Here is a 12028-nt window from a genome sequence, read left to right on the forward strand (position 1 = left end):
CCCCCCCCCCCCCCCCCCCCCCCCCGCCCCGGAGCTTCCCTTGGCCCCTGGCTCTTTGCGCTCAGCCCCGACCGCAGGAACGGGCAGACACCCTGTTCTGTGCTTGGACCCCGGCTGGGCGCTGCTGCTGTTGTGGGTGTGAAGGCCCGGCAAGTTCTCAGCCGGATCTGGGCCACGCCGGAGGCCTAATAAGTAATTTCTGTGGTGTTGGAGCCTCGGGCCGGCATTTGCGCTAAGCCAGACCTTGCGCTAAGCTAGCGCTTTGTCTGCCCTCCCTCTCTGAGCCTCACACCGGCCCATTCTGCTGATGAAGGCCCGGAGGCTCAGGGAGGTTCCCGTTTGTCCTGCGGGTCCCGTAGATGGCCGACCCCCTCGGTTGGCCGCGTGGTAGCAGCGTGCCTCTGGAGTTCTTCCCGGGGCCTGTTCTAGCTGCCGTTCTCCTGCTCCAGCTTTTAGACCAAGGCTTTTTGGAGCAGCAGGGTGAGACGTGGACCAGAAGGGTGTTGAATTTTGAGGCTGCCGTTTCCTGATCTTTCTGGTCCCCACCCGGAAGGAGCCAACTGCCTGCCCCCGGGGCAGGATCAGGAGGGACCACACATGCAAAAGGCATGCGCTCCGGTGCCCAGTAACCTGTGGCCTCCGCGGTCACCCGACTAGCTAGGAGCTGTCGCCTTTCTTGGAACCTGACCCTGGATCAGCTGGATCAGCATCCCCAAGGGAGATTCTGGATTTCTGGGCCCGCCCAGGCCTAGTGACACAGAACTCTACCTTTGGGACTGGGGCGCCTGCGTTTTCAGAGGGCTTCCCCCTGGGGTTCAGGCGCGTACCTGCATTTGGCATTCCTTGCCTCAGAGGTTCGGGACCACCCTGAACCCTCAGGAGATAAGAGACGGTGGTGGTGCCTCTGTTTGGCTAGCTCTTTCTCAGGAGGGTGACCCTGTATTTTGTTGTCGAAACTAGGGCACTTTTGAGCATCAGAAGGGAGTACCGTTAACAGCCGTGCCGGCACATGAGGAGTCAGCCGGTGCTTTGCTGGTGAATGGGGTGGGTGTCCCTGTTGATCCGTTTCTCCTTTCATCTTTCTGATGACCTGGGAGATGCCAGCCCCTTCCATTGCAGACAGGGAAACTAAGACCTGGACAGGGCCGCTTCCGACCACACGGGCGTAACCTTGGTCCTTGATTGCAAAGCACCTCCTTGGATTAACCATCACTGTCGGCTCGCGCTAGCTGAGCACAGTACCCGGGAGGATTGGGGGCTTCCAGGTCTCGCTATCTTTCGAACCTGGGATCTTTTGAAAACTAACATCACTTTCGTAATGAGAAAAATCTACATCGAAGCTATAAAATGTGCTTCTGGGGGCGCCTGGGTGGCTCAGTCGGTTAAGCGTCCGACTTCAGCTCAGGTCACGATCTCGCGGTCTGTGAGTTCGAGCCCTGCGTCGGGCTCTGTGCTGACCGCTCAGAGCCTGGAGCCTGTTTCGGATTCTGTGTCTCCCTCTCTCTGCCCCTCCCCCGTTCATGCTCTGTCTCTCTCTGTCTCAAAAATAAATAAACGTTAAAAAAAAAATTAAAAAAAAAATGTGCTTCTGGAAAAGATAGCAGGGGAATCCTGTGAGCAGAAAGGAAGAGTGTGCTGGGGGTGTCTGTGCTGCCTTCTCCAGGTCCCCGGGGCTCCCTCTCGGGGCTTGGCTGTGACCCCTCTGTCACACAGACAATCGATGTCCCTCTGGGCAGAGTGACAGAGGGGGAGGGTTGCTAAAACCAGCTCTCCCGTCCAAGCAGATGTTCTTTGTGGGTCGGTCAGCGTCCTTTGCCTTCCCATTGCCCTAGGGGCCAATTTGATTATTTTTTGTGGTCGTTCTTCTCCAAGGAGACCTGCATGTGACGGTCCGTTTCTGTGGCACGTGGAGGGGACTGCAGTTGCAGAGAATACTTGAGGGAAGCCCAAGGTTGTCAGTGCGCTAGATAAAACTAGCTGCGATGCCCTTGAGCCTGTGATGCTGAGGCCGCAGAGCCCCTGTGTGTGAAGGTTTAGGTGTATTTCTGGTTCAGACAGAAATAGACACTTAGCGGAGGTCATGCTGGCATCGGGGCTCACGGGCGGCCTGGGGCCAACGTAGTCTCTGTCCCTGGCCGCCTGTCCTGCCCTGTCCCGTGTGTACCTTGGGTAGTTTCATCCCGCACCCTAAGGAATCCCAGTTTTGCCTCTGGCTGCCCAGTGCTTTCACATACCTGTTGCTCATGGTTTGGGAGAAGGAGTGGCTTCCTGGTGTCCCCGGGGACAGGGGATGGCAGGGTGGCCGGAATGAGCTGGAAGCATCGTCGGAAAACCGTGGCGTGTCTCTCGCTTCGCTCTGTGTTCACAGGGAGGATGGAGACACTAAAAGGCAAGACCTTGGAGGAGCTGGAGGAAATGCAGAACGACCCGGAGGCCATTGACCGGCTGGCCCTGGAGTCCCCTGAGGTAGAGCAAGGCTGTCCTGGGGCCCCAGGAAGAAGGAAGGCCAGCAGGTGGGACCGAGGCCCTGCTTCAGGACGCCGGCCTGGTGGGAGTCGGGGCCACATTCTCCTCCCTTTTCTGTGGCCTTCACCCTGGTTTGGATCAAGCCGGAGGAGCCCCTGAGATCGGGATCCAGTTCCCGGGCCCTCTGGGAGTTCTAGGGGGCGGTGCTAGGGCGTCCAGGGCCCCCATGTGAACTCGGGGGGACCCACCTGCCCCGGGAGTCCCCACGTTGTTGTTCTAGCCTGAATCTGGAGGTTTCTAAAGGTACTGCTACTGTTCTGTAGTCGCCTTTCCCCAGGGGCCTTGTGTGGCCCTGCGTCTCCGGAGGAGCCCTTCTTGGGCTCATCTCCTGTGCAGTCCTGTTTCCTCCACCAAAGGGCGCCTAACCAGCTCCGCTCTCCGCAGTCCCCCTGGGAATAAAATCACCCTTGCAGACGTGTAGAGCTCCACACTCTATAAAGGCTTTCCTGCCCTCCTGTGTCCTCAACCGTGACTCCCCCTGTGAGGTCAGGAGACTGGACGTGGCCGAGAGCTGGGTATACCGCGGTCCTGCCCTGAGCGGCGCCAGCCTGCCCACTGTTCTGGAAGCCCCTTCCGCTGCCCCTAACACCGGGCGGAGACCCGAGCACAAGCGATGCCGAGCTCGTCTGAGGGGCGCTTGGAATATATTTTTATTTTATGAACAGGCCTGGTGTGTCTTTTCTGGGGGTTCACGACCTGTTCCCCACAGAAGGGAAGCCACCCTGCCTAGCTTCTTCCTGCTTTCTGTAGGGGTGCGTAGCGAGGCTATATTCCCTTGCCCTTCCTCGCCTGTGCTCTCGCTGCCCGCCCCGCGACCTGCCCCTCTACCCAGATGAGCAATCTTTGCTGGGGGGTAGGGATCGAAGTGGGGGCAGGGACGCAGTAGGGGGCAGGGTCTGAAGAGAGGTGGGGGCGCTCCGTGGCACATCCTGGTACCTTGAGCCCGCTCCGCGAGGACAGAAAGCAAAGCCTGTGTCGGTTAAGCTGCAGGCCTGCCTCTGTGGTCAGTTAGGCCGTGACTGCCGGGGTCTGCCTCAGCTGGCATAGTGCTGGGCATAGAGCAGGGTTTTTTGTTTGTTTGTTTTTTTAATTTTAGAGACACAGAGTGTGTTCGAGCAGGGGAGGGGCAGAGAGAGAGAGAAAGAGAGAGAGAGAAAGTGAGTCTTAAGCAGGCTCTGTGCTCAGTGAGGATCCCGATGTGGGGCTCCCATCCCACGACCCCGGGATCATGACCTGAGCCACAGTCAGGAGTCAGATGCTCAACCGACTGAACCACCCAGGCGCCCCGGGCGCCAAGTGCTTCTTGACTCTGCCGTGAGCACAGGTTATAGGAATCCCAAGGCCAGCTCTAAATGGCACGTGCAACTTGGCAGAAGCGAGCCTTCACAGAAGTATCACTACTTGACTTCCAAGCTGAGCAGGCCGATAGAATCTACGTCGAAGTACAGAAAATGGCCGCACAACCTCTTGGGCTGCAGGCAACGCGAATTTTGTGGCGTGCCGCCAGCCTGACCGATCGATTTGAATCCTCAGCGGGGAAGGCTTTCTGGGATCAAGGGAAAGTGAAGCAGGGCAGGCTCCTCAGGCTTGCAAAAAGCCCTTGGACGAGGTTTCCACCACGGTCCGTATAAAACACAATTTTACACGTCCTCGTCGCCGTGTGGCTGTGCAGAGAGAGAGGAGCTGGTTCGCTTGGGGATGTGGACGCTGCTTGGAGAAAAGAGAGCTAGGTAGCAGGGGGCCTGTGTCCACACAGGGCAGTGAATGGTGGGGTCGCGGCAGGCTGGTGAACTCTTTTGACGGGGGTTCCGGAACTGTGGTATCGACCTCTTCTAAGTGACAGCTGGCGGGCTTCATAGTGACCCCCCCCAGTGGAGAAAGATTTGGGGGAGGCTGTGGGAGAGGGGGCAGAAATGCATAGGGCAAGGCGTAGGGCAGAATGACACAGCTTAGATATATTTGTTGGTCAAGACCCAGGGAAAAGGCAGTGGACACATAAGGGCCAGACGTTCTGTGTAAGGGGCAGCTGAGCAGAGGGCTTCAGGCCTCCTGCTCTGGAGCTTGCCCAGTGACTCAAAAGAGTGTTAGTGGCAGCAAATACAGACAGCCCAGATGTGGAGGCAGCTTGCTGTCATAGGGAGACCAGAGAGACCACAGCCAGGCCCATGATCCCTGGGCCCCAGTGGCTGCACCGTGGAGGGGAGGCGGATGTGACGTCCCTCTTCCCCGTCTGGAGCATGAAAAGCAGGCTCCAGTCCTGCCCCTGAGCTCAGATCTCAAGGCCCTGTGGCTGGGGATCAGCAGGAGGGCAGGCTTCCCGGAAGCCCCCTCTTCCCGGGTCCCCATGGCCTGGTGGAGGACGAGCCGGCCCATCACGTGCTGACCAGGGTGGCCCCTACATGGAAGCCGCCCTTTGCCGAGCTGTGCCCTGAGCCCTCTGCTGGGTGCTGAACGCTCTCTTTGGTGCCACGTGTCACTGTCTCAGGGGTGGTGGGTCCGAGCCTCCGCCCTCCTCTCGGTAAAGGGGACTCCCTGGCACGTGGAGGGAGCTTTGGGTCAGAGCAGGTCCGGGAAGGGTTCCTGTGGCTGCCGCCTCAGCCGCTAGTGGCAGCAAGGGACCTGGCTGAGGGCCAGAGCGCTGCTTGGCTTGGGGAGGTGCTCTCAGGGGGCGACGTCCGGGGGCAAAGGCTGGCTTCAGGTGGCCACAGGTCGCCCATGTCGGTGGGAGCCTTTTGCTGGCTGTGAGACTCCACTCCAGTTCTTGGGGGCCCCCTCTGCCCGCTCATATGCACAGCTTCTCTGCAGGGCATGCCTGTGGCCTCGGAGGCGAGGACAAGTTTCTCCTGAGTCAGCGTCACGGTCTGGCCCTGCCTTTCTCATCCCTCAGGGTGACTGTTTTGGGGCCTCATGCACGTCCGGCCTGTGGTCTGGCTTTGGCCACCTTAGTGCACCTCACGGTGGGCTTCTTGCCTCCGAAGCTTGGGGAGAAGTGGCTTGGGAGTTTGGTCCCTTCCCTCCTAGAAAGCCTCTGACTTGTTCCTATTAATTGGTCCCCCTGCTTCCTGGAGGCGTCCGCGGCCCTTGGTGGGCCCTGTTCCTGCTCCCCCGTGGCCGTGGGCAAAGCTGCCGACCGTCAGTGCGTTTTCTGCACGGATCCGCCACAGAGGGTGTGGGATGAGGTGCCTGGGTCACAGTGCTTTGCTCGGGGTCCGAACCCGGGTCTGTCGGACTCCAGTCGGGGGCATCGCCCACTTCTGCCGCGGTGGGTGATGCGTCCCAGAAGCCCCCGGTCCAGCCTGCCACGGTGGTGAGTGGTGGTGGTGGGGAGGGTTCTCCCGGTCCACATCCTGTTCCCTTAGGTCCAGGACCTGCAGCTGGAACGAGAGATGGCTCTGGCCACCAACCGCAGCCTGGCTGAGCGGAACCTGGAGTTTCAAGGTCCCCTGGAGATCAGCCGCTCAAACCTCTCGGACAAGTACCAGGAGCTGCGGAAGCTCGTGGAGCGGTGCCAGGAGCAGAAGGCGAAGCTGGGTAGGGGCGGCCTGGGAGCTGCTGGAATAGGTCCCCGTCCTTGCCCCCGGACAGGAAAGGGCCAGCAGTGAGGACGACCGTGTCCCCAGCCCCTGTGCTAAGTGCTTTCCGTACGTTTTCTCACAACAGCCTATAAGTGGAGGTACCACTGTTCTTGTTTCAAACATGAGAAGAATGAGGCTCAGAGAGAGTCAGGGACATGGCCAGGGTTACGTGGCCAGATTTGGGCTGGATCCAGACAGCCTGCATTCCGTGCTGTTGCTCACAACGCCACCAGCCCAGCTTCCGGTTTCTAGGGCTGCCCCGGGCTCTCCGCGTCCCAGGATCTGCCATCTGCGAGGTGGGAGGGGCTGTCCTGGTCTGGACAGTGAAGAAGCCGGATGCTCAGAGAGTGAGGCCGAGCAGGCTTGGGGCTCGCCGGTGCATCTTTGCTTCCTGCTGGCATCGGGTGGCACTGGGGAGGCCGGCTAGCCAAGGTCTGGGCTGGGCTCGGTGGATAGAGCTCCTCTCTGCCTAGGAAGGCGACCTCAGGGAACTGGGCCACCTGGGGCTCCACAGCAGACCCCAGGACAGCGGCCGGACCTCGGAACACACAGGGGTCACTCCGAAGGTCTTCGCCCAAACCTTAGCCTCCAGCACCGAATCAAGAGGCGCTTTCAGAATGTTGATCTTTCTGCCCTCCCTTCCAGAGAAGTTTGCTTCAGCACTGAAGCCAGAGACCTTGTTAGACCTTCTGCAGATCGAAGGCATGAAGATTGAAGAAGAGTCTGAGGTAAGATGGCCGTCGTCACCTCCTCTTCCGGCGGTAGCGTCGGCCCCTGGAGCAGGAGCCCTCGGAACGAGCACTGGGTGCCTGTAGAGTCGGGACAGGGGGCTTTAGACGGTGGCACAGATGAGTGACGCCATCGGTCCCGGTGGATAGGGTGAATGGGAGCCTGGTCCCGCTGGCGGGAGCAGGAAGGGCAGCTGCCGGCCGGGCCACAGGGCAGCTGGCAGACGTGGGTACGAGGTGGCGCAGCAGGAGGCCCCGAGGACTGAAGCCGGGCCCCCGGCCCCCCCCTGGCGGCCTGGCCTCTCTGTTCTGCTTCCCTCTGGCCGTCTCTTCCGTCTGCGGGCAGACTGGCTCCCTCCAGTTCTCCGTGCTCTGGGTGCCGGAAGCTACCAGGTCCTCCCAGCCCGGGGCCCGCCTGCAGTAGGAACCGAGTAGCTGGTGTCCATGCATTTATTTATCACATACGGGCAGCAGCCGCTGCGAGCCCGGCACAGCGCCAGGGGCGGGGGACAGCAATGGCCACAGTAGTCCCTGCCCTCCAGGGGCTGACACCCTGGCGATGGAGACGGAATACACCAGCGAGTGCAGGTAGCCTGTGTCGGCAGTGATGAGGGCCGCAAGGAGAAATTCCCAAACGGAGGCCAGAGAAGATAGGGGGTGGCTGCAGTGCGCTGAGGTGGGGGGGGCGCAGCTGGGGAACACGGGTGGCCTTGATCCCAGGCAGGCCCGTCGTCACCAGACCTTATCTGTTCTAGGCCATGGCCGAGAAGTTCCTGGAGGGCGAGGTGCCCTTGGAAACGTTTCTGGAGAACTTCTCCTCCATGAGGATGCTGTCTCACCTGCGCAGGGTGCGCGTGGAGAAGCTTCAGGATGTGATGAGGAAGCCCAGAGTTTCCCAGGAGCCGGCTGGTGACGCCCCTCCTCCGCGCCCCCCGCCCCCGCCTCGCCCGGCCCCCCCGGCAACACCCCCTGTGGCCGAAGAGCCGCCCCCGCCACCGGCGGCCGTGCCTCCCTACCCTTTGCCCTACAGCCCGTCTCCTGGCATGCCCGTGGGCCCCACCGCCCAAGGCGCGCTCCAGCCGGCCCCCTTCCCCGTGGTGTCCCAGCCCTCCTTTTCCTACAGTGGGCCTCTGGGCCCCCCTTACCCGTCAGCCCAGCCGGGACCCCGGGCTGCCGCGGGCTACCCCTGGTCCCCACAAAGGAGCACGCCCCCCCGGCCAGGCTATCCCGCGGCCCCCACTGGTGCCTCTGGCCCCGGATACCCCTTGGCGGGGAGCCGGGCCCCCAGCCCTGGCTATCCTCAACAGGCCCCTTACCTCTCGACTGGAGGAAAACCTCCTTACCCAACACAGCCCCAGCTCCCCATCTTCCCAGGCCAGCCCCAGCCCTCAGGCGTCCCCCAGCCGCCCTACCCTCCCAGGCCTGCCCCTCCCTATGGGTTTCCGGCACCTCAGGGGCCCTCCTGGCCCGGGTATTAGACACAGTCCCGGCCCTCGGCCCTTCCCTACTTCTCCTTGTACCGCAACCTTTGGCCCGCCCACCACTGAGATTCGAGGTTAAATTGCAGGTGGACTTGGGTCCTCCTTGTGGACTTGTGTCAGCACGTGGGAGCCGAGGGGGGACCTGGTCGGGAGCGTGCAGGCCTGGAAAGGCGCCGGCAGCGTGACTGGCTTGGCCGCACCAGACGGCCACGGCACTCAGTGGCCTCCTGGGGGAGGGGAGCGCCTCCTTTCAGTGACTGGCTTCAGCTTTTCTGGTGCTAGCCAGGCGGGGAGCTCGGTGCCTCCTCCGTGGGTGTCCGTGTGAGTGGGCAGGTGCGTGTGCTCGGGGGCACGCACTTGTGCTTGCACTCACGGACACCGGAACCCAATGCAATTATCTTCGTGATGAGGGGGTCTCCGGCCCCCGCTCACCCCCTCCCTCTCTCCTGGGATCTGGCACATTCAACCTGGTGCCCACAGCAAGGGATGCGACTCTGCGTCCGTCTGGTCCATTCAAGGATGGCCTGGAGCTAGAGTGGGATCGGGAGAGGGAACAGTAAGGAGAAACACTGATTTTTAAATCACATAAAGCCATAATTGAACTCCGATAGGTTGATGTCAGATAAGCTTGTCCCGTGTGCTGGTTTGAACGACGGCAGCAGAGCCAGAGCAGCGAGAAAGCAGGGGGCTGTGAAGGTGGACCCCAGAATCTGAGGCAGAATCTGGAGGGGAGGGGCCAGCTCCGGCCCAGGAGATGGTGTCGCACCGGACTCCTTTAGGAATGGAGCGGCCGCCCTCTCTTCTCTGGGGCCCTCCACTTCCGGTTGACTGCTGAGGCCCACCCCATCCATCCGCTCCTTTAGTGCCTTGAATCTCATCCGCAGCAGCCCCCTCCCTCCGTCTGCTGCCTCTGGCTCCCTCGTGTAACTCCCCACCCCGGCACCCCTCCTGAGACACACGTTAAAGGATGCCCTAACAGCGACTTCCCAAGTGGTGCTTCCTCAGACACCGTGACTGCCACCGTGTCAGAGTCCGCTCCTCTGCTTCCCTCTTGTCGTCAGAATGTAAAGGGCAGGGATTGGGACTCGCGCCGCCTGCAGCCCCCCCGGCACGCCGGGGATGTTGAGCGTGTTCGGTGATAACAGAGACAATAGACCAAAGGGGTGTGGTGAGCGGAGCTTTACCTTGGTTGTTCCAGATGGGATCCAGGTCTCGAGGGCAGACTCTGGAGCTGCTATCGGCCAGGAAGTCATATGTGCCTTGAAATGTCCACTACTTGAGTACCCAGCATCTGGTGGGCCTGGGGTGCTGGGGGCCAACGAGGAAACTCGACTTTCCGGTGCCTGCCCCCCTCCCCGGCCCACGCACCATCGGTGGGTGTTCGCGACGAGATGCTCCATTCGCTGTTGGGTCCTTGCCAATTGTTCTTCTCGTAAGTTATTTATCAAGAGAAATCACTAATGGACTCTACTGGTTCGAGTGCTTCTGAACTGGATGACCGATCGCCGGTGTGTTTGTGTAATTAATGGCCATAATAAACTTCGATGAGTTACAAGTTGTGCTGTGGCTCGTCCAGTGGGTTTGCGAGGTGAAGATGTGGCTGCCTGGGGCGGGTGTGGAATCCCTTCAGGATCACGCTCTGCTGAGAGGCCTCTTTGATTCCTGTCCACAAAGCCTGATCTATCTGGCTGTCCTCTCTTGAGCTGCTGCCCTCCCCTGCGCCTTTGCCCTGGGGCCAGGCTCTGACGACCTTCCCCTTTTCTCTCCTACTCTCTGGTTTTCTTTCTTTTTTTTTTTTTTTTAAATATGAAATTTATTGTCAAATTGGTTTCCATACCACACCCAGTGCTCATCCCATCCTTCGGTGTTTTCACGCTGGGGGCCTACGTTTTTGCCTCTTCCTGGGCCAGAGCTTGGGCCACGCTAGGCCACAGGCCCCCACCAGGGGGCGTGCGGGGCTCAGCCTAAGGAGCCTTGCGTCGCATTCCTGCCACCCGTTTGGGGGACAGGGCTTGCCTGCTGTCGGCCTGGCCAAGACCCCCGGGCGGGCCACATCTTCCCTTCCAGGTTCTAAATGGATAGAGGGATGGTGGGGCACGAAGCTGGCTGCGTACCGAGTGGTCTTCAGCCACCGCCACCGCCCAGCCTGCTCCCTCTCCACCGTGAGCTCAGCGGGCTTTTTATCACGTGGGTTGGGAGGGCGGCTCCGGGGGAGTCAGGAGACCAGGCTTCCAATGGGCCCTCAAGTCAGCCCTTCTGCTTTTCCTTCCCTGCAAAGTGACAAGGACGGGCTGCCTGTGGACACCACGCAGGGATGCTGTGGATCGCCAACATTGGATATTCAGCAGGGCCAAGTGACCTGCATGAGCTCGTTGGGTCCTTTCAACAGTGCTTGGAGCCCCAGATCTGAAGCAGGGGAGGGAGACTGCATGATGGGTGGGCCGGGGACCAGGTCGCCTAGCCCGGGGGCGCGGGGGCAGGACCCGCTCCCGGCTGCCTGACTGCCTGCAGGGGCTCCTCCACTGTGCGATGCCTTTGTGGTGTCCAAAGCCGGCTGCCTTCCAGAGTCACACTCCTGGAAAAAGCTCGGGGGATCTAAGCCCACGTTGAGAATCCCTGGGCCTCAAAGTTTTAGGGCCTTCCCCCCCCCCCCACCTCCTGTACTCTGGCCCTGCCTTGCAGATGTCCAGGACTAGGGACACAGGACACCAGGGAGGGCTAGAAGACAACTTGGCTTTGTAGGAAGAGGCCAAAAATCTCACTCTGGCAGCACAATCTGGTCCCTGGCTTGGCCTTGGTCCCAGAGTCGCGGCAGGGTGGCGGCACCATTTTCTGAGGAAGGGCTTGATGGAGAGATGCTTCAGCTGGTCATCCGGGGGCACGGGTGCCCCTGCTGCTCCTGGCCCTGCCTTCCCCGCAGGCCCTCCACACCTTAGATCTTGCAGACGCTCGCCACGCCTCTCCCCGCCCTGCATCTGCCGTGTGAAATCACCAGGCGCCTTCCCCGCCCACCCAACCGCAGTGGGCCTCCCCTGGCCGCAGAGCCAGCTGCCCAAGGACACACCCTGAGTGTCAAATTTAGAGCCTCAAAGCGATTCCTGGCTTCAGTGAGCAGCGCCCTTCGCTGAGTTAGCTGGGGCCAGGCCACTCGAAACCTCCTCTCGGCCATCACGTTAGTCCTGTTCTGTACTCCCAGATCTAGAGGCACGACAACCTCAAAGCTAGACTTGTTCCTGGTTACTCACGGTGAGCTTTCCTCTGGGGCCTCAGTCTCCCGGACTCCGCTCGAGGAGGGTGTGCTTGAGCCGGGTTGCACACTCACACCCCCCTGGGGGCGTCTCCGAGGCTGAGAGCGTTCCTATTCGACGGTCCAACCGAACAGGTAGATCTTTTTTTGGAGTGCACCACCCAAGCCTGCCACCACTTGGAAAACGAGGTTTCTAAAAAGATTTTTATACTTCAGCGCAGCTCCTTTGGTGGGGGGGGGGGGGGGGGGGGGGGGGGGGGGGGGGTTTAAGCAGGCCATGGTTGTGTTGAGGCCGTGCAAGGTGGCCAAGCTAGAGAGTAAAGAGCTTTTATCACGAAAGGTGCTGGTCGCCCTGGAGGGACTGGGGGTGCAGCCTCTGCCCTGGAGGGACTGGGGGCGGGCTGCCCCAAGACGGGCCACTTTGGCTCGCGGGCTATTTTGAGCTGAAGGCCATCAGACTCTGAGGGCTCC

At 60.8% G+C, this 12028-nt stretch overlaps 1 protein-coding gene across 2 annotated transcripts in view; it reads left to right on the top strand.

Annotated features, from left to right (window-relative positions):
- VPS37C (VPS37C subunit of ESCRT-I) overlaps positions 1-9417 on the top strand; it is a 26187-nt gene extending 16770 nt beyond the window's left edge. Inside the window, exons 2-5 of one of the 2 annotated variants that reach the window (XM_049645441.1) lie at positions 2369-2466; positions 5886-6057; positions 6747-6829; positions 7585-9417. In XM_049645441.1, coding sequence (XP_049501398.1) covers positions 2374-2466; positions 5886-6057; positions 6747-6829; positions 7585-8307 — 1071 coding nt within the window. In that variant the 5' untranslated portion in view covers positions 2369-2373 and the 3' untranslated portion in view covers positions 8308-9417. Of the gene's footprint in view, positions 1-39; positions 2467-5885; positions 6058-6746; positions 6830-7584 lie in introns of those variants that run through there. The other variant, XM_049645430.1, reaches the window with a different exon arrangement.
- Positions 9418-12028: the final 2611 nt, after the last annotated feature.

This window comes from Panthera uncia, chromosome D1 (genome assembly GCF_023721935.1).
Source record: "Panthera uncia isolate 11264 chromosome D1, Puncia_PCG_1.0, whole genome shotgun sequence".
NCBI classification, from domain to species: domain Eukaryota; kingdom Metazoa; phylum Chordata; class Mammalia; order Carnivora; family Felidae; genus Panthera; species Panthera uncia.